Source organism: Crinia signifera, chromosome 4 (assembly GCF_055691185.1).
Source record: "Crinia signifera chromosome 4, ASM5569118v1, whole genome shotgun sequence".
Lineage (NCBI taxonomy): Eukaryota > Metazoa > Chordata > Amphibia > Anura > Myobatrachidae > Crinia > Crinia signifera.
The window spans coordinates 285048315-285068893 of record NC_139220.1 but is presented as its reverse complement, the minus strand read 5'-3'; the positions used below and the strand labels follow the sequence as shown (position 1 = coordinate 285068893).

The 20579-nt window shown below is 47.8% G+C and overlaps 1 protein-coding gene across 2 annotated transcripts in view; it reads left to right on the top strand.

Moving 5' to 3' along the window:
* Positions 1 to 347: 347 nt before the first annotated feature.
* PEBP4 (phosphatidylethanolamine binding protein 4) overlaps positions 348 to 20579 on the top strand; it is a 57062-nt gene continuing 36830 nt past the window's right edge. The window contains exons 1-3 of one of the 2 annotated variants that reach the window (XM_083184844.1): positions 348 to 458; positions 11891 to 12012; positions 15765 to 15897. In XM_083184844.1, coding sequence (XP_083040970.1) covers positions 11897 to 12012; positions 15765 to 15897 — 249 coding nt within the window. In that variant the 5' untranslated portion in view covers positions 348 to 458; positions 11891 to 11896. Of the gene's footprint in view, positions 547 to 11890; positions 12013 to 15764; positions 15898 to 20579 lie in introns of both variants that reach the window. The other variant, XM_083184845.1, reaches the window with a different exon arrangement.

The window sequence follows — 20579 nt, the reverse complement described above, 5'->3', positions numbered from 1 at the left end:
CATTGGTGACACATTGTTTCAGGAATACAAAAGACCATATTGCTCCTCTTACTACTTCATTTAGATAAATACTCACGTTTTCCTGCACATAGAGCATTGTATATATACCTGAAAGTTACAAAAAACATGTGAATTACAAATAAAATGCATAAAAGTATCAGTCCCTCCCTGTGTGCAGCAGCTGCCTGCAGCACATCCTGTATACACAATTATTAATTTACCTTACAGTGTGCACTGCTGTCTTAACTAAACTGACTGACTGCAACAGGAGACTGCACACATGATGGGATGCATGATGAGAGCCCGCCCCTTTCCTGATTAGCAGGAGCAACAGCCAATCAGTGAGAGGATCCTAAGAGCCAATTACCTCTGCGCCACGCAAGAAGACACACAACTGTGGAAGCAGAGACAGGACAGAGCAGCCTGGCTGGGGATTCGGGACTACTTTCTGCACAGAGGTATACAATAGTACACTGCTTTTATGGATGGCACTGGCAGGAAAATATAACCATAGACAGCATGACACCGGGCCACATCTAGCCACAAGTACGTTTTACTGCAGGCAGTCTGTAAAGTAGCAACCTGTCAGCATCATTTTTTCATATAGAGGGCCAAATGCACTAAGCTTCAAAAGTGATCAAATGGTGAGTGATAAACAACCAGCCAATCATATCCTAACTTTCATGTCACAGGCTGTGTGAAAAATGTCAGGTAGGAGCTGATTGGTTGGTTGTTTATCACTCTCCATTGTGTCACTTTTTGAATCTTAGTGCATCTGGCCCTGTGTCTGTAAAATTACATCTGATTGGTTGGTGCAGTTGTTTATCTTTTGCCATGTTTTGACACATCTCCATCAGGGTGGGATGTACTAAGCATCGTTTCTGCATTGGTATACATCCTGTGACTAACCACATCTATACTAGTCACATATGTACTTACATATGCAAATATAAAGCAAAGGACAGCTGTCCCGGTAAGATCTGTCCATTGGCATCAATGCACTTCTATGTTTCAGCATTGGGAGACCCACTGGGATGTAGGGAAGAATGAGGAAAGAAGCAACAGGTATTTCCTACCACATATTGAAGCCCCGGATTGAGGGGATTAGTATATACAAAAAGTATGGGCAAAACCATTTTCTAAACACTTTTCCTTTAGTACACTATGCCAGTGGTTCTCAACCTCGGTCCCCAAGTACCCTCAACAGTGCACATTTTTCAGGTCACGACAGGTGCACAAAACACTGACACATTTTAAAAGATCCACAGGTGGAGCTAATTATTTCACTTGTGATTCTATGTGGAGACCTGGAAAATGTGCATTTTAGGGGTACTTGAGGACCGAAGTTGAGAACCACTGCACTACACCCTAAAGGCCCGCTTCAGGGAGACGGGCAGGGTTAGGGGGGAAGGGCCGAGAGATGGGGGACGGCAGCGGGGACCTGGGGGGAGCTCCGGTTGAAGGGGATGGGCGTGTGCGCCACATGCGCGCGCATCCCCTTCCGGCGGCTGGTGGGGGCTGGCGAATCTACTGCCAGCACCTGCCTGAATGAGATAATCCGACATGATATCTCCTCCCACACCCCCTCTGCTGCTCACCCACCCCAATCCCCCCCCCCCCCCATCTCATCCTCTCCCCCCTCTACCTGTCCCTTGGACCCTCTCCACTCCCGTCTCCTCAGTTCCCTCTCCCCCACTGGCTGCTCCCACCTTGCTCACCTCTTTCACCTATCCCTTTCTACTGGCATCTTTCCCTCACCCTTCAAACATGCTCTGGTCTCACCTATTCTTAAAAAAACAAACCTGGAACCTTTATCTCCCACAAGTTACCGCCCTCTCTTCTCCCATTTGCCTCTAAAATACTTGAACAGCTGGTTTACAGGTGTCTCACCAGCGACCACTCCATCCTTGATCCCCTTCAATCTGTCTTTTGCCCACTTCACTCCACTGAGACTGCCCTAGTGAAAGTCACCTATGACCTGCTGTAAGCCAAATCCAGGGGTCACTTCTCCCTGCTTATCCTTTTGGACCTCTCTGCTGCCTTTGACACTGTGGATCACCATCTCCTCCTCCACACACTCCAAAACATTGGCCTCTCTGGCACGATCTTCAACTGGTTTTCCTCTTACCTCTCCAACAGTTCCTTCTCAGTCTCTGCCTCTGGCTCCACCTCACCACCTTCCATACTTCCTGACGGGGTCCCTCAGGGTTCCGTCCTTGGCCCCCTTCTGTTCTCCCTGTACACCTCTTCTCTGAGTGCACTCATTAACTCCTTTGGCTTCCAATGCTGATGACACCCTCTATCTGTCATCCTTTGGCTTCCTCTATGCTGATGACACCCAAATCTACCTCTCCTCTTCTGAACTGTCCCCCACTGTTCTCTCTCAGGTTTCCAACTGCCTCTCTGCCATCTCCTCCTGAATGTCTGAGCGATTTCTGAAGCTGAATATGGACAAAACCAAACTTATTATCTTTCCCCCACCCAGAGCTATGCCCCCTACTAATATCTCTATCACTTTTAACAACACCATCATCACCCCCGTTCCCCATCTCCGCTGCCTGGGTCTCACTCTCGACTCTTTGCACCCCCCCCATCCAAACCCTAGCCCAGGGGTTCCCAGTCTTTTTCTAATCACAGCACCCTAGAGTATCAGAATTTTTCCACGGCACCCCTAGGCCCCCAAAAATATATATATATATCAAATTAAGTAGATTGTGTTTATATGTGCTTCTTAGGTTCAGTTATGTGGTAAAGGGCAGGATTTGGTTCTGATTGTACACATTTTATGATTGGCAGCCACCAGCACTGGTTTTGTCCAGAAATAATTGGTCATAAATAATTTGAATTGGTCCTGGACGACCAGCCCGAGGCACCCCTGCAAGTGTCCCGAGGCACCCCAGGGAGCCTAGGCACAAAGTTTGGGAACCACTGCCCTAGTCCATTCTTGCCAGTTCCAGTTACGCAACATTGCTCGCATCAGGCCTTTTCTCTCACAGAGTGCAACTAAGCTTATCATCCACTCACTGGTCATCTCATGGCTCGACTACTGCAATGCTCTCCTCACCGGCCTTGCTTGATCCCAACTGGCTCCTCTCCAATCTCTCCTCAACTCTGTAGCCAGGCTTTTGCAACTCTGCAACCAGGCTCTCCCGCCGCTCTAATTCTGCCACTCCCATTCAAAAAATCTGCACTGGCTCCTATTCCCCTACAGACTCCTCTACAAACACCTCACACTCACATACAGGGCCATCTCTAATTCCATTGCTCCATATATCTCTAACCTCATCTTCATTCATACACCCTCCCGCCCTCTACGGTCGGCTGACGACTGTCGTCTCTCCTCCATCCTGATCACTGCTTCCCACGCTAGAGTATAGGACTTTGCCCGTGATGCACCCCTTCAGTGGAACACACTCTCTCGCTCCATTAGACTCTCCCTGACCTTGCAAAGCTTCAAACGGGCACTGAAAACTCACCTATTCATCAAAGCATACCCTTCCACTGCATAAACTAGTTCTCCGACCCCTTGCCTGTTTACATCCTGCTATCTAGCCTCCACCCACTAACTTGCACCTCTTGTAATCTATTTGTTTCCCCTTCCTACTAGATTGTAAGCTCCTCCGAGCAGGGCCCTCTTCCCTCCTGTTGTCAAAGCCCACTTCTCTTCACATTTCACTCACAGCTCTCCTGTACTCAAACATTCAGTGACCATCTTCGTCCGCATACTCATCTCCATCATTGGCCTCAAGCCTTTAGTTGTACAGATGGAGCACCCCTGGTCCTTGCCCGGGGATCGCCAGCATGCCTGCGCTGGCGATCGCTGGCACAGAAGCGCTCCATCTGACTGGGACGCGTGTGCGTCTCGCACGCACGCGTGTCCCAGTTTCTGGACCACGCCGCTGCAGGTCCCTACCCATCTCCACTTCAGGGAGACGGGCAGGTATAGGGGAGGCGGCGGGCGATGGTGAAAGCACCGTAGCCATGGGGTGCGCGCAAGCCTCTCGTGTGTGCGCGCCCCTGGCGAGAGCCAGCCGCTGGCAGGGGTTGGCAATAGAATCGCCAGCCCCTGCATGGACGGCAGCGGCTCCATTTGTATGTTAATTGAGTCCTCACTACTTCTATTTAAGCTGTAATGTGTATTGATATGTGGCGCTCTTTATTTGTAATCTATTTTTGTTATTTATGCTATGCCAAGCTTTGTCTCCCTGTACTGTTCCTTGTTCGGCGCTGCGAAGCACTTGTAGCGCCTTACAAATAAAATAATAATAATAATGATAAGCAGAGGTGTGTGTGTGTGTGTGGGGGGGGGGGGGGCTGTATAGCAGGGAATAGACAGTATGCGAGCCCCCTATGACAACACCATGAAAAGTACAACTTTATTCCCATAGATGCACACACTCACTCACACTATACTCGCTATGCCTGGTTCCCATGCTGGATCAGTCCACTTCTCCTGTAGAGGGTCCAGGGTTAAAAAAAACAAACACATTTGTGTGCCTTACCCCCAGACAAAAGGAGACGCATAACTAGCTCCTCTCCCGACCCCTAAGGAAATCAAAGTGGCATGTGTCACAGGAATCCCAAATATGTCCATCACTGGGTCTCATCTAAAGCAATCAGGGCTATGCTCTGGAGGAAGTCAGCCCTGATTGGTTGTAGGCGTCTCCATAGCCTACATTCTGTTTTCTTGTTAGCTGTCTGAAAAAATTGCATCCTATTACATTTCGCCCCTGGTCTCTACACAGAGAGATAAAACCAGAGACTTTCTGACACCTGGTCACATCTACACAAAACGAGATATAACAAGACAATCTAATACCTCATCATATCTACGGGTGCGGTATGAGTCTCCATTGGTCAGGATTCCGACGGTCAGTATACCGACACTGGAATCCAGACCGCCAGTAAGCAGTCATGGAGGCGAGCACAAAAAAGCCCCTTGTCAAAGGTTCTATTCTGCCTCTGTGGGGATCATGGACCCCTGGGGGGAAGAATATCCCCTGTCAGTCAGGATCCTGACTGTCGGACAGTTGAAAAGTCAGGATTCCGATGTCGGTATACTGACCGTCGGTATCCAACTGTCAGGCAGTCATCCGCCATCCATATCTACACAGAGAGAGGTACTCTAGCTAGTGACAGTCTAATACCTACACAGGTGATATACAATAGAAATTAGATGAAATTAGCATAAATCAGTGGAAAACGTTTATATGATGTATATTTTTCATGTATTGGACCGGCCTTCTTACAATGGGGGTTATTTTGGTTCACTCTTTCTGCCAAACTCCTTCTGGACAAAACCATGTGCACTGCAGGGGTGCAGATGTAAAATGTGCAGAGAGAATTTGATTTGGGTGAGTTATGCCGCTTTCAGACCGCAACACTGGCTTTGACCAGGTATTTTAAAACGTTTCTAAAAAAGGGTCTGCCAGCTAAAACTCCTTTCACACCGCATGTCTTTAAACGGTATTTCAGTGCAGTTTTTGTTCCTTCACAACTCTGAACCCGTTTTAACCCATAGAAAACAGTGGATGAAAAAAAAATGGGTCTGAAACAGGTAGGTGCCGGATGGGGTCCCGACAGTCGGGATCCCGACAGGAATTCACCCGACGTCGGGATCCCGACTGTCAAAACACAGACAGCCGGTTTCCCGACGGCTACCTGCTATTTTCCCTCGTGGGCGTCCACGACACCCAAGAGGGAGAATAGAATAGGTGGCTCGCGTGGCAGTGTGGCGAGCGCAGCGAGCCCGCAAGGGGCTTAGTTGCGCTCACCATGCTATCTGGGTCCAGCCATCGGGATAATGACTGTCGGGATCCCGACTGTCGGACCCCTATACCCCTATACCACACCCCCCTGCTTTATTACCGTTTAGAAATACCAGTTCAATAGAACCTGTAAATTCACTCTACACCTTTCAGACTTCACAAATTACCATTTTAAAACGGTAAAAAAACGGCAAAATAAAGGGTAAAAAGTGCGGTCTGAAAGGGGCATTATTTTGTTTCTGTGCAAGGTGCAAGGAAAATACTGACTGCTTTATTTTTACACTGCAATATAGATCTTACTTTGAAGAAAAACCCCACCCAAATCTAATTCTCTCTGCACATTTTACATCTGTCCCCCTGCAGTGCACGAAGGAACTTGTCAGAAAGAGTGAACCAAAATAAACCCCAATGTGCTGAAATTTATAATTCTACAACTACATTAAACAGAACATGTAGTATTGACCATCCTGAGACTCTTGATTGTCTCTCCATACAGCTATGAAAGCATGTGGTGTTTTTGTGGCGAAGCCTACACAATCATGATTATATACACAATCGCTCTGATTACAGAGTGCCAGCCAGGGCAATGCTAAAGTTAACAAAGTAATCCATTATAATAAAGGCCATAAAATCCTGGTTATGGGTAAAAACAGGAACCATACAGGACCTAGGGTGGGATCCTGGGATTTGGCCCTAAAAAGTAGCTTAGCAACGGATGACGCCGCCGGGCAGAGTGATAGGGTGGCCTCTATTCGGCCAAATAACAGACGGACCACAGGTGTCTGGAGGGGGCAATTAATGTAGGTGGGGCAGGACTCCCCATCCTTATTGGTCCCTGAGGATCATTTAAGGGAGCCAGCCCAGCAGTCCCCGCCGGTGATAGGTCCTGCTGATTCTATCTACCTGCCTCAGCTCGTTCCTGTCTGTGCTCCCTGTGATTCTTCCCAGTGGAACACTGTACCGTCGGTTCTCCTGGTTCCGTGAGTTGCACCAGCAGGGGTTCATTTTTGTTCCTCTATATTTCCCTTGTTTATTTATTCCTGCCTTGTTATTTCATTTACAGCCGGTCAGGCTAGTCTCTTTTCATTCTGGGGCCTAGCAGGCACTTCCTTGCTGCCTCCCGTTCCCACGGGGCATCCCCTACCTTGGTTCCCCTTTATTGTGTGTTGCTTTCGTTGTATTGTTTTATGGTGTCCGGCAAGTCGCCGTTTGGTTAAATTTCAGTTAGGTCCCTTAGTTAGTTTTTCCTGTTGACCGTACCCTGGGGGGTTCCCCGGCTCCTTGTCCGTACCTAACACCTGGCTGTACCGGAGTTAGGGCGGGCTTAACTCGCCCTTCCAAATGTGACGGCTACAGGCGAAGCCTAGAACACCTGCAGGAGTCAGTCACCCAGCCTGGGGGATACAACAGAGTCAGTATAGGGTTTTGCCGTGGCTGTCCTGAACAGCAGTCCCGGCTGCGGGGTCACACCCGATACCTAACATTAATAGTGTCAACCACCAGGTTCTTCCACAGTTTCTCTGTTCCATTGGTCTACTTCAATTAGTATTTGCATGGTTCACCTCTTACCTCTGTAACCATAACTTTTTTTCACCTCCTCCATTTTCTTCAGCTTGTTGGTGTCTCCCAAAAATCTGTACTTGGTCTTCTCCTTTTCTCCCTTTATACCACCTCTCTTGAAAAAAACTCATTGGGCTCCGATATAACATGTACGCTGTTGATTTACCTATCATCACATAACCGGTCTTCCTCAAACCTTTATCGAGTTGCTTTTTGCTTCACTCAAATTAGCATGGCCAAAACTGAACTAATCCACTTCCACATTCTAGGGCCTTTCTCTTTTTCTATCGATATCAACACTCTTCTGAACATCCCCCAAGTCCACCTCCTGGGCGCCATGCTGGATTCCTCCCTGTCCTCCACAGCCATATGTTCAAAATATCTCTCATTCTAGTATTCCTCTCCACAATGAAGCCCTTTGTCACCCCTGATTCCAGCTAAAATACTGTTCTCTATACTCATCATCTCCCACCTGGATTGCTGTAATCTACTATACTTTGGCCTCTACTTACTGCCTTTCCCTACTTTCCTTATTAACCATTCTGTGTTTGTTTGCCTCCACTGCCCCCCAGCTCAATTGTCCTCCTATCCCCCATAGAATCCAGTTCAAAATCCAGATACTCACAAAGTACTTAATCACTATGTCCCCCACCTGATTTCTTGTAATAATTGCTGCTTTTACTGTACAATAGTTACCGCATCTATTGCCCCTCTGATCTCTCATGCTCAACTCCACCTCCACAACTCATTTCCTTACCAAGTCAGACCTTCTACCCAATCTCCCTAGCTTCAAATGTCACCTTTCTATCAAAAGCTTTCCACTCTACCACAGGCAATAACTTCCTCATCTTTGGACAATGGCCCTTATTCTGCTTGGTGCGGCCGGAGCCGCATATGCGGCTCCGACCGTGCAGGCGAATCCCCGCCTTCCATACGGATCGCCACGGCCGTCCGTACGCGGACATGTGGCGGTCCGCATGAAAATGGCGGGGGATACGCCTCCACCATCTTGGAGCAGCCCCCTGCATTCGATGGTCGCCGACCATCGAAGGCAGGGCCGCACGCTCCACCAGCTCCCGCAACCATAGACCTCACGGACACTTGTCTGTGTGAAAGCATGTATGGGGGCGGGCAGCTGACATCCGGCGATGTCAGCTGCCCGCCCCCAACACATGCGTCACAGCCTCATTACCATGCGTACGCCCCGCGTTTGCATGGGAACGCCCATGAAACGCGGGGCGTATGCATAGGGAAATGAGGCTAAGTAGCCCCTCACGCCCCTATCCACCCCCTTTGCGGCGGTAAAAAAAATTGTGCGGCGATTTCGCCTGCACATGCGCAGAGTGCCCTTTGCACATGCGCAGAGCGAAAACATCGGCGGAACGGCCGCAAGCGGCCGTTACCGCTTAGATCAGAATAAGGGCCAATATTTGGACCATGCTTTTTATTCCATCAGAATATATCTGTTATGCCACTTTTATACTGTAATTGCATCAGTGTCCGCTGCTGCAGCTGTCTTTTATTTACCATGTACTTGTCCTAATTTGCATTTGTACTGTCAATTTTCTTGTTTTGTTCTTTGCTCATCTATGTATTGTCAGGCGCTGCGGAACCCTTGTGGTGCCATATAAATAAATGCTAATAATAATAAACCATCCTCAAAATTACTGGTAAACTGTATTTCGAAGGACATTGATGGCTATTTACTGAGGTCCTAACAAATTTGTATACATAAAAAATTTTTTATTTGATTTTGTCTACTGTTACCCTGTCCTCGACCATCTCTTCATCCCTGTTCACTGTCCATCTCTTCATCCATTCTCTTATGCAGGGCTTAAAGAGGTTCTGGAGAGGTGGGGGAATTAATTTCCATATGCCACCTAATTACCACCCTTGCATCCCCATTAGGCAGTGCCAGGGCTAGTGGTAGGATTTTAGGCAAACTATAATGAGTCACTTTGCAGGGCCAAGGTGGAGGTTAAACTATTCCACATCACCACCACCCACCCCCCCCCCCACCCCCATACACACTTTCCTGCCCACTTTAACCCTGCTCTCATGTAGCATCTTATGGGCAGGGTCTTATTTTTATGTTCATTCCTATCATTGTTCTTTCTTCCAGTGCTCCCTGTTATACCTTTTTCAGACCGCACTCTCATCCCGGGTTATCGCCGGGTCATTACGTCACGAACCCAGGTCGAGGTGCAATGTGAAAGGCCACCCTGGGTCCCATTCACAGTATGGATGAGGCAGCGCTGTCAGCTCCCAGATACCCTGCCTCCTGATAACGTGCCGCAGCTGAGCCCTGCCCCATGTGCATAAGCGGATCCAGGATAAAATGACAGGGGGGGCACCATGATAAAAGAGGGCTTAGGTGGGGGAGGGGCAGTGTTAGTGGTGCCTGTGTTCATGCTAAATGAGCGACAGAGAGAGGGTAGGAATAGGATTAAAAATAGGCCCTGGCATTTAAAGTACGCAGGCCCACCATGGCGACAAAAGTGAAGGATGTAGTTGTGCGCTCCGGAGAAGGGGGTGTGGCGACTCAACAGGGGGCGTGTCCTTGAGTGTAGTGTACAACACCATATACAACTTCTACACATTATGCACAAAATACTAGACCCCATTATACTTGCCCCTTACACATGATGCCAAATGGAATGGGCCAAAATTCACATAATGCCACATGGATTGAGCCAAAATTCAAATAATGCCACATGGATTGTGTCAAAATTCACATAATGCCTCACGGATTGAGCCAAAATTTACATAATAACACATGGATTGAGCCAAAATTCACATAATGCCAAATGGATTGAGTCAAAATTCACATAATGCCACATGGATTGAGCCAAATTCATAAAATGCCATACGGATTGAGCCAAAAATCACATAATGCCACATGGATTGAGCCAAAATTCACATAATGCCACACAGATTGAGGTAAAATTCACATAATGCCACATGGATTGAGCCAAAATTCACATAATGCCACACGGTTTGAGCCAGAATTCACATAATGCCACATGGATTGAGCCAAAAATCACATAATGCCACATGGATTGAGCCAAAATTCACATAATGCCACACAGATTGAGCTAAAATTCACATAAAGCCACATGGATTGAGCCAAAATTCACATAATGCCACACGGTTTGAGCCAGAATTCACATAATGCCACATGGATTGAGCCAAAATTCACATAATGCCACATGGATTGAGCCAGAATTCACATAATGCCACTTAGATTAAGCCAAAATTCACAATACGCTTCATAAACAGGGACATTGTCCACCAAAGGCGCGCATTAAACATTTACACCATAATGTCCATTACACGTTAAGTTACAAACCATTATGTCCATAATGTATTATGCCAAACACCATAATGCCTATTAAAAATGATGCTACAGAAGTGCTGCTTATCTACATGCTCATTGCCAGAGGTTCCATGCTCGTTGCCATGTGGGATTACATGCTCCATTGCCAAGGGGGAATACATGCTTGCGGTAAATGGGGGACCGCCGCCGCCAGGCAGAAGTGATAGCCACTGATAGTGGCAGAGCCTGGCTGTATTCAGAGCACTGCAGGTCCCGGCTATTTGAAATAATACCCCTTTCACACCAGAAAATGCATTCCCAGGTTGGCCCCTTTTACACCAGCCTAGTTCCTGCATTTTCTGGTGTGAGGGCAAGAGAAAGCCACCCCTCCCCCTTTAACCAATTATCTCATTTAACCGGCTATAGCTTCGGAACCAACTGACCCATTTACATGAGACAAATATCATATTGAAGAACTTTTGACTGGGCTTTGAATGATTTTGGTCCAGTGAAACTGGAACGTTTGGTTCCAAAGTAATCTGCCCTCAAAGAACATGAACAGCCATGAAATTACATTTCAAAAATAAAAAATCGGTTTACATGCAATATCTCTGGAACCAATTGACCGATATGGACCAGCCTGATATCATATTGAAGCGATTTGGAATTGAATGAGATTAACCAAAAGCTTCTGTGATGCCAGGGGGTGAACTGGCAGCCGTCGGAACTGGATGGGGGTCGGAATTGACGGGTCCCATATTATCCTACGGGGAAAAAAAGTTACAGCTTTGCCAGGCGATATCTCCTGTTCCCGGGGGGGCTAGAGACATGGGACTCGTTGGAAAGCCCTGGTCCTCAGCTACAAATGGAATGACAGAGGGGGCACGTGCCCGGGTGCCCCCCCCCCCCCCCCCCCCCCCCTGAATCCGCCACTGCCCATGTGACATCACCGTCTTGGCAATAAGCCGGGTTGGACATGGAGCTTTCAGACTGCAAATGCCAGGTTGCCCCTGGGATGGACATTCGCCTTCTGAAAGTGGTATGACTCTGCTTATGACAGTCAAAATACAATGAGATGCAGTGAGCTACTATAAAATTATATATATATATATATATATATATATATATATATATATGTGTGTACACAATGTTTCAAATTACTGATGTGTAAGCAGGCACATAAAAACATTACTTGGCTATTTCTAGTAAGACCTCTCTGCATTAAATATCTGATTACTTTCAACAGGCTGCAATGTTCAGACTGTGGTGTCTCTGCACATGCCTGCTCTCATTGGTGCCCGGTTTCTCTGCACGCCGAGATTCATGCACCTTACAGCCCATCACTGGCGATGACGCCAAATTCTGCAGGTTAGCAGGATGAAAGATTTATGTTGTCTGTCGCAGACTGATCAAAGTGACATACCAAAAAGAACTTATGTTTAAATAAATATTAATGGCGTTGTATCAATAATGTGTTAAATTCATTGGTACTTGTTTCCTAGAACGGCCACAATCGTGAGTGATCGTGGCTCTTAATTAAGGGACACGATCCTCACGATGTGGCCGATTTTTTACAATTTTTTCACTTTGATTGACAGAAATCGGGTCAATCGGTCGGTCGCGACCAATTAAAATCGGCCGCGATGCGACCGACCCGATTTTTCCATAGACTTCAATGTTAAAAAAACTTTTAACATTGAAATCGGGAGGATCGCGTCGGTCTTGTGCCATTATAATGGCACAAGATGAGATGGACTTGATTAAGTCCATCTCACATAGGGTAAAATGATAAAAAAGGTGAAATGGCCCAATATGACCCATTTCACATTTTTTATGTGCCCGCCATGACCCCACGATAGACGTCAACCCGAAGCGTGGCGAGCGGCGGCGGTGCGCGTCCTCCGACCTTTTCATTCCCCTACTATCCACTAGGGCGTGGAGTGAGAATAGAATAGTGTGGCGAGCGCAGCGAGCCACCGAGCCCGAAGCGTGGCGAGCGCAGCGTATCCCTGTGAAGTTAGACGCGTCCCCTCGCGGGGCTCGCTGCGCTCGCCACGCTTCGGGCTCGGTGGCTCGCTGCGCTCGCCACACTATTCTATTCTCACTCCACGCCCTAGTGGATAGTAGGGGAATGAAAAGGTCGGAGGACGCGCACCGCCGCCCCTCGCGGGCTCGCTGCGCTCGCCACGCTTCGGGTTGACGTCTATCGTGGGGTCTAGCCCACTTAGTAACATTTGGGGGGGCAATTGAAACAAATCTGGTGAAAAAAAAAAAAAATCGGGTGAAAAATCGGTCGGTCGGATCGGTCGCATCGTATGCGACCAAATCGCATGCGATGCGATCGATCCGATTTTTTATCTTACGACCACAACGATCTAAATCGTTGTGGCCGTGCTAGGAAACAAGTACCAATTCATTATTAAGGACAGGAGAGCTACCTTATATTTGGTGTAGTCTAACGTTTCTTATTATTATAATATTGGGACTGCAGCTGTTATCTCTTTTCACCTTCTTCCTCAATGTCTTTTTATGTTACATTGAAGCACACACAATAGAAGGCTGGTGATCATTGGTTACCTGTAAAGGTTACTAGCCTATGTAATGTGATCTATTCTAGTGAATGCAATAATAGAACTGCAAATATTTGGTTCTTTTTTTTTTTTCTGCCTCCTGATTGAAAGAATAAAACATTTACCTAGATCAGCTGCCTTGTGACCTGAAGGGGGTAACAGAGCTGCACCATTAACAAAGGGGAAGGAGGCGCTCAGAGGGGATCAGTATGAAATCCCGGCGGTCGAAATACTGATGCCGGAATCCCGACCGCCAGAATGCCGACAAGGGGCGCTGTGGATCGCCCCTCCCCCCCCCTTGCGGTCTCGCTGCGCCTGCCACGCAGCGGGCCTGGTGCCTCGCTACCCTCGGCACACTATTTGATTCTCCCTCTATGGGTGTCGTGGACACCCATAGAGGGACAAAGTGCTGGCATTGCGGCGGTCGGGGTGGCTGTCTTTCCAAACTCACCTGATACATGATGGCAGAAATCTCCAACTCAGAAGTAGAGTAGATCAGTAATAAATATAGGGGGGTAATACTGGTCCATTCGCCAGGACCGTACGTTCGCACGGGGACCGATGTTTTGTGTAGGCACATCCGCATTTCTGCGCATGTGCATACGCTGGGTGCGTGCGGCCACGGTGAACAGACAATTCGCTGGGTGCACTCACCCAAGGATGCAGCCGGGGGGTGTGAGGCGGCGGCGGATAGTGGCGCCCATGGAAACACCCAGCGTTTCATGGGTGTTCTCGTGAAAACGCTGGGCCTTCTCCAGATGGCGTGGGCTCCGGGGGCGGACAGCTGACATCACCTTTTGAATGCCCACGCACGTCTAAGGTTACCTCAGAGTAACCTTAGATGTGCGTGTGCCTTCCACATCATTCCATGTTCCCCCACAGGCTGGGAATGGATGTTTATGTTAAACGTTCATTCGCAGCCCGTGGGTACGAACGTGGCGTGCGAGGGGGAGGTGTGCATATCGGCATTCGCAGGGCGGCATCTGGTGGACTCGCAAGGCTGTGAATCCATAGACCATGGTAAATATCTGATTGGGCACAGTACTATTACGACTACCAATAGGCACGTGGGCCTCATAAGTAAGCTCAGGTGTGCTGCGACAACTGGATGGAAAAAGGTCTTGTCTAGCAGAAGTGTTAAGCAACATGCAGAGGAAAAGCAGCATTCAAACATGGGGTGAAATGTAATAGAGTGAGAGAATCAGAAAGTGAGAGATTTGGTAAGAAATCTGCAGGTTTTTTTAAAGCCGCAATCATTTACATGGCAAACTCAAACTGGTTTTGCCATGTAAATGATTGCCGCTTTAAAAAAAACTGCAGATTTCTTACCAAATCTCTCACTTTCTGATTCTCTCACCCTATTACATTTCACCCATGATTATTTGGAATTCACAATCAACTATGAGATAAGAGTCTGATGTGTCATGAAAATGAAGGACCTCCAGGTAGAGGTAGAGCCTACAAAGACTGCTTGGGTTTTGCTTCTGCTTGCCAGTCCCACATCCAGGAGGCCCGATAACTGAAGCAAAGGCTTTATAAAAGACCAGGCCTGCATCAAAAGCATCCTCACTCAAGTAAGTAGCTGACTTTCCAAGTTGCTCAACCAACAGGAGCACTTTCAACTAACAGTATGACTTTCCGAAACTCCGCTCCTGATTGGCCGCTAGGCAACCAATAGCGCCATTTGAAGCGAGAAGTGCTGAATATGAGCATTCATCGCTTCTCAGTGTAGCAATGGTACGGGTGAGCATTTTTTTTTGTGCAAAGTATGTGATAGGTAAGTATCTGAGTGGGCTCATATGTAAAAAACTTTTATTTTTCTGGTGTGTGTGTATTTATTTCACTAATGGTTCTGCTGTGGAACTACAAGTCCCAGCATGGCCATTTATGCCCCCCATGCTGGCACTTGTGGTTCTCCAAGTCCCAGTATGCAGGGGAGGCTTGCTGGGACTTATAGTTCCACAGCAGAACCCAATGGTTTATTCTATTTTTTTTACACAAAGATCAGTGCAGTAGGGGGGACAGCCCCGGGCCCCTGCCCGTGCTGACCGGTTAGGGGGTAATGATTTGGTCCGGGGGGACTTATATAAAAGTGTCCCCTGGCTGTGGCATTTCCCTGCTGGCTGGTTGGGCCTGGTGCTGGTTCTTGAAATACAGGGGGCCCCTAGTTATTTTGTCCCCTGTATTTTGGGTGCCAGGACCGGCCCTTGAGCCTGGTGCTGGTTTTACAGGGAACCGCTACACGGTTTGGTCCCTGTTTTTTTAAACCCAGGACCAGCTCTTTGAGCCCGGGGCTGGTTAGGGGGGGGGGGGTGCTACATATACCACTTTCCCATGAAAATGACCGGTCTGACCTGGGATTCCACTCTGGGTCAAACCCAGGCATTACCAGTGCCAGTGCTTGGAGATGTTGCCAATCACAACAACCACCCAAGCCACATGAAAACACAAAATAGGAAATGCTACAACACCCTACATTTTAACATGAACATGTTGACTGGCTCAGTTATTTTTTATGGGTCCATAGTAAAACCATTTTATATCTTCTAGTGATGACCTTCAAGTTGTATACCCAGAAATAGGCAATGTCTCCTGCCTGCACATTCCCCTATGTCTTGACTATACTCAGAGTCTGTCAGAGTCCTGGGGTCCTCCGGTGATCAAGTACTCCAAGGCCCAGCAGGTAGGTAACTTCCTAGCATTTATGCTCAAGGTGTTTGGAGTGGGTTGAGGAAATGTTGCGTGGAATTATTGAGGCATGATAAAGATTTTAGTTTTTTTTCTGCATAAAAGTAAATGTTATGAAGTAACACTAGGGCCTGATTAACTTGGTAAGCTGCAAAGATCGCAGCTTACAGAGTCTCAGAGTGCCCTCCCCGCCGAAAAAATGGGGTTATGAGAACACATCCCCTCGCATGCAGCTGCAGCAGGAGAAACCATTAGATGGGCTCGCAAATATAAGTCAGCGGAGACTGAGACAAAGACAGAGCAGGCGGCTGACGTCATGTGACTTCAGCCGCCTGCCCTCCGACATCATGTGATGTCAGCCCCCCTGCCACAAGCAGATATCAACCCACCTGCTTCCCAGGGGAATGCTCAGCGTTTTCAATGGGACTCCCATAAAACACCTGCACCAGCCCTCTTCCCAAGTGAACGCCATGGTAAGTGCGATACTCACAGAAGGTGTTTGCACAGGTGGTCTGCGCATGCGCAGACCCCCACCTTCAAAAACGGGGCTGAATTCGGACCCATACCAATGGTTCTGAATCGGCCCTAAAATACATACAAGCTCACCTTGTTATATGAAGCGTTAGGCGCTCGACAGACTCTTACTGTCGTTCTTCGGTGGTTGCATGAGCAACGTAGATGCCGCCTGGCACCTATGGTAGGTTATTCTTATCCTAAATAGAATGGAAGAATGCACTGAACATTCACCTGAAAATACATTCACCGGCACAGAGCGGTGACCCGGCAGCACCGGCACAGCGCGGTGAGACCCGGCAGCACCGGCACAGCGCGGTGAGACCCGGCAGCAACGGCACAGCGTGGTGAGACCTTGCAACACCGGTACAGCGTGGTGAGACTTCCTGTGCCAAACTGGCACTAGCGACCACATCACAGCCACAATGAGCATAGTTTCATCTGTATCTCATAGGCTTCATGTGTGTCTCATATAAATGAATGGGTAGGTACAGTAGGTAAGTCAGTAGTTGTAGCAGTAGCAACATTCCATGGAGCTTAGTGGGTGAATATACCAAAGGTTCTAAAAGTGAAATGTGGGGATGTTGCCTATAGCAACCTATCAGATTTTAGCTATTATTTCTCTATTGCATCTTAGAAAATGATAGACAAAATCTAATTGGATGCAAAGGTCAACATGCCCCCCCTTTTCACTTTTAGAACCTCTAGTAAATGTACCCCTACATGTGCTTCCTTAGTAGATATACTCCTAGAAGTAAAATAGAACTTCACAGAATCTCCCCTCAGAGACTCACTCGCCCCAGACAGGTACCCCACAGTCCCCCCAATAGTCAAGAGCTGTCTTGCGCTGGGCGGCTTTCACAAAATATGTATAATGGATAATGAATAAAATGTCTCTGGGAGTGCTGTAAGACTTTCCAATAGCATACTTGCGTACTCTCCTGGAAGTTGCGGGAAGCTCCCCATTGTTTTGCTTATCTCCTGCATCCTACCTGCACCCTAGTGAGTCAGGCAGGAGTGAGAGATCATCAGAGGCATTAGCAGGCCCGTCGGAGAGGGTGGGGCTAAAATGATGCAAATTGCGGCATTTTGTCAAAGTGGGGGTGGCTCTTGATGATGTCAGAGGTCTGATCTCACCCCCCGAAGTTTACTGCAGATTGCTTCTCCCAGAGGGGAGAAATCTAAATTAGGTGAGTATACATTAGTATAAACTGTAAGTGGTATGGAGTTGTTTCCAATGCAATAGACTAATTCACAACCTGAATTTGGCCCATTCCCCAATGTTTGGGGTTTGCGCATGCACATTTGTGCACATGTGCAAACCCCAGGAGTGAACGGCTCCTGCGAGCTTTTCGTACACATCCCTTTGCAGGAGAGGGGATCTGGGGGGTGGGCGTTCAGTGGCGCCGACCTGTTTGCTAGGCTGCAAGTAGGGAAGCCAATCCCGGGGCATTTTTTCAATCCCGGGATTCCCGGGATTGGCTTCCCTAATTTAAAAAAAAAAAACGCCCCGGCCACCCTGCACATTCACAGAACTTACATTTGCGGGTGCTGGGTGGGTGGTCGAGCGTAGAGATATTGCTGGGAGCCGGGTGGGCTGCAGGTATGTCCGCTGGGCGGGTGGGCAGCTTCAGCTGGGCGGGCGGGCGGGTGGGCAGCTTCAGCTGGGCGGGTGGGCAGCTTCGGGTGGGCAGCTTCAGCTGAGCGGGCGGGCAGCTTCAGCTGGGCGGCTGGGTAGCTGTTCGGGTGGTCGCGTAGCTTGGCGGGTGGGCGGGCGTGTGCTGTGTGCTGATAAGCCGGGTTGCTGGGTGTGTGGGCGGCTCCGCTGTGTGGCCTGCGCAGCGTGACAGCTGACCTCATCACGCTGCGCAGGCCGCATGCCGGGTATGGGAGAAGCCGGGCAGCGTCTGAGTGGGTGCTCAGACGCTGCCCGGCATTACACTGCACATGTGCAGTCTAATCCCAAAATCCCGGGATTGGAATCTCCAATCCCGGGATTGAAATCCCGGCATTTTGGAGGCCAAATCCCGGTATCCCGCCGATCCCAATCCCGGGATTGGCCACCCTAGCTGCGAGTATACGCAGCCTAGCAAACAGGTGTGAATCAGTCTCTATGTTCATAAATACTTGTGCATACCAGTTTTAGAGAAGCGGTCCTTATTGCCACTTATAAGGAACTACACTTGAACTACACATCCCAGCATGCCCTGCAACAGTTATAGCATGGCCACATAGCAAAACTGTAACAAGGCATGCTGGGATATGTAGTTCCACAACAGCTGGAGGGCTGTAGGTTCCCCATCCCTGCTGTAAAGGTTAGAGGCTCAGCAGCTATCAGTGGCTCACAGCTGCAGCTTAGTAATCCTGCGATACCATGAATGATTGACTGCTGCGTGCTATACAGCGGAGTAAAAGGAGTAGCTGTGCTGTTGGTTCCCAGGGGGCCGGAAAGGAAATGCCCTCATGCGTTTCTCGAACCATTATGTCAGACCGTTTATTCAGAAGAAATAAAGCATTGCATACTCACAATCCCATTATACAGCGCTAAGAGACTAAATCAGCTATTGGAAGTACTTAGTTAAGTCCACTAGATGGCAGCATTGTTATTTTTGTCTGCTAGGTTGGATCATTTGCACATATAATTTATAGAGTAGCTACTGTATGGCATAATGTACGGCTGAGTCTTTATTGAGTCTAAATGGTGAGGAAAGAAAATGTGACAGAGGAGTTGTGACTCCTGTATGTGTGTGTGTGTATATATATATATATATATATATATATATATATATATATATATATATATATATATATATATATATATATATATATATATATATATATATATATATATAAAGCACAGGGATGTAGGCAGAGGGCTATTATACCGGTTATAGCATACGGAATATGTAATAATAAACAAGGAGGTGAATTCTTCCTTACTAAAGATATGTGAGCCATCTGGCATGGCAGTGGGGTATCAGTGTGGGCATGCCCTGTACAAACTGTATATTATGGAGATAAACGGGGGCATTTCTTACTGCTGCATTATTAGTGCGTGGGAGGAATATCCCTAGAACAGTGGTTCCCAAACTTGATCCAATCCAGGGCACCCCTGCAAGGCTCCTAAAGGCACCGCCATGGCACACAGTTTGGGAACCACTGCCCTAGAAGAATAACCACCTTCACAGATTGTTTTCCAAAAAACTGTTCCAAGCCAGGAATACATAGCTATATACATTATATACATAGCTATATACATTATATTTCAGAAAAAACAAAGTTAGTCTGTTGGGTCAGTCCATGTTTTGCACCCTTCAGTAGATTTGTAATGCGGAATACATAGTGTTACACTGATGAGTTCACCCTGTCGGCCTTGCCAAGCTCAGCATTCACCGCTCCGCGCTGATAAATGGCTGCTATTCCCGGCGTCCGCTCCCTGATGTATGGATCACATTAACACTGCTGCTGATCTTACTTTATTCCACAATTCATGTGCTATTGCCGAGTAATGATACAAAACAACAAACACTTAACACATGGTCACTGGTAACTTGTTGTTCCGTTCTTCAATGGAATCACCCAGAGGTGCTCATTCATACCGTTTATTAGTGACAGGGAGTAATATGTGGGGTGATGCTTTTGTGGAGAAGGGAAGAGATGATTTTAATGTAAACAAATCAGCAGGACGCGGAAAATACCTTTGAACCAGAGGCAGAACTCTGGGAGGCAATGGAGTCATCTGCCGCCGGGCTCCTGCTCTCAAGGGGGCACCTCTCCTCCCCTGCAATTTTGAATCCATTAATTGAAAGCCATTTATATCACTTCGGAGTTCTGAAATATGTGTTCTATCTCTCTCTCTATACATATACTGTATATATGCCTCCTTTGCTCGGTATTTGTGTCCTGCTACCACTTGCTATGATGATGTCATTCTTATTTGCTGACCACGCTCTGACTTCCTGCGGGATCTGTAAAGCCATTATTTCTGCTGTGTAACATTTAGGGGCCCGTTTATCATTGAATATATGCAGCTTATTCCCTTATTTACTGAGGGGCCACATCAGATATGGAAGATATTTACTGCGACCCCGCTATTCCTGTCAGCAGCAGAACCCCCTCATAGCTTTTCTGACCGTGGTCCCTATAGCTAATCTCATCTGAAGA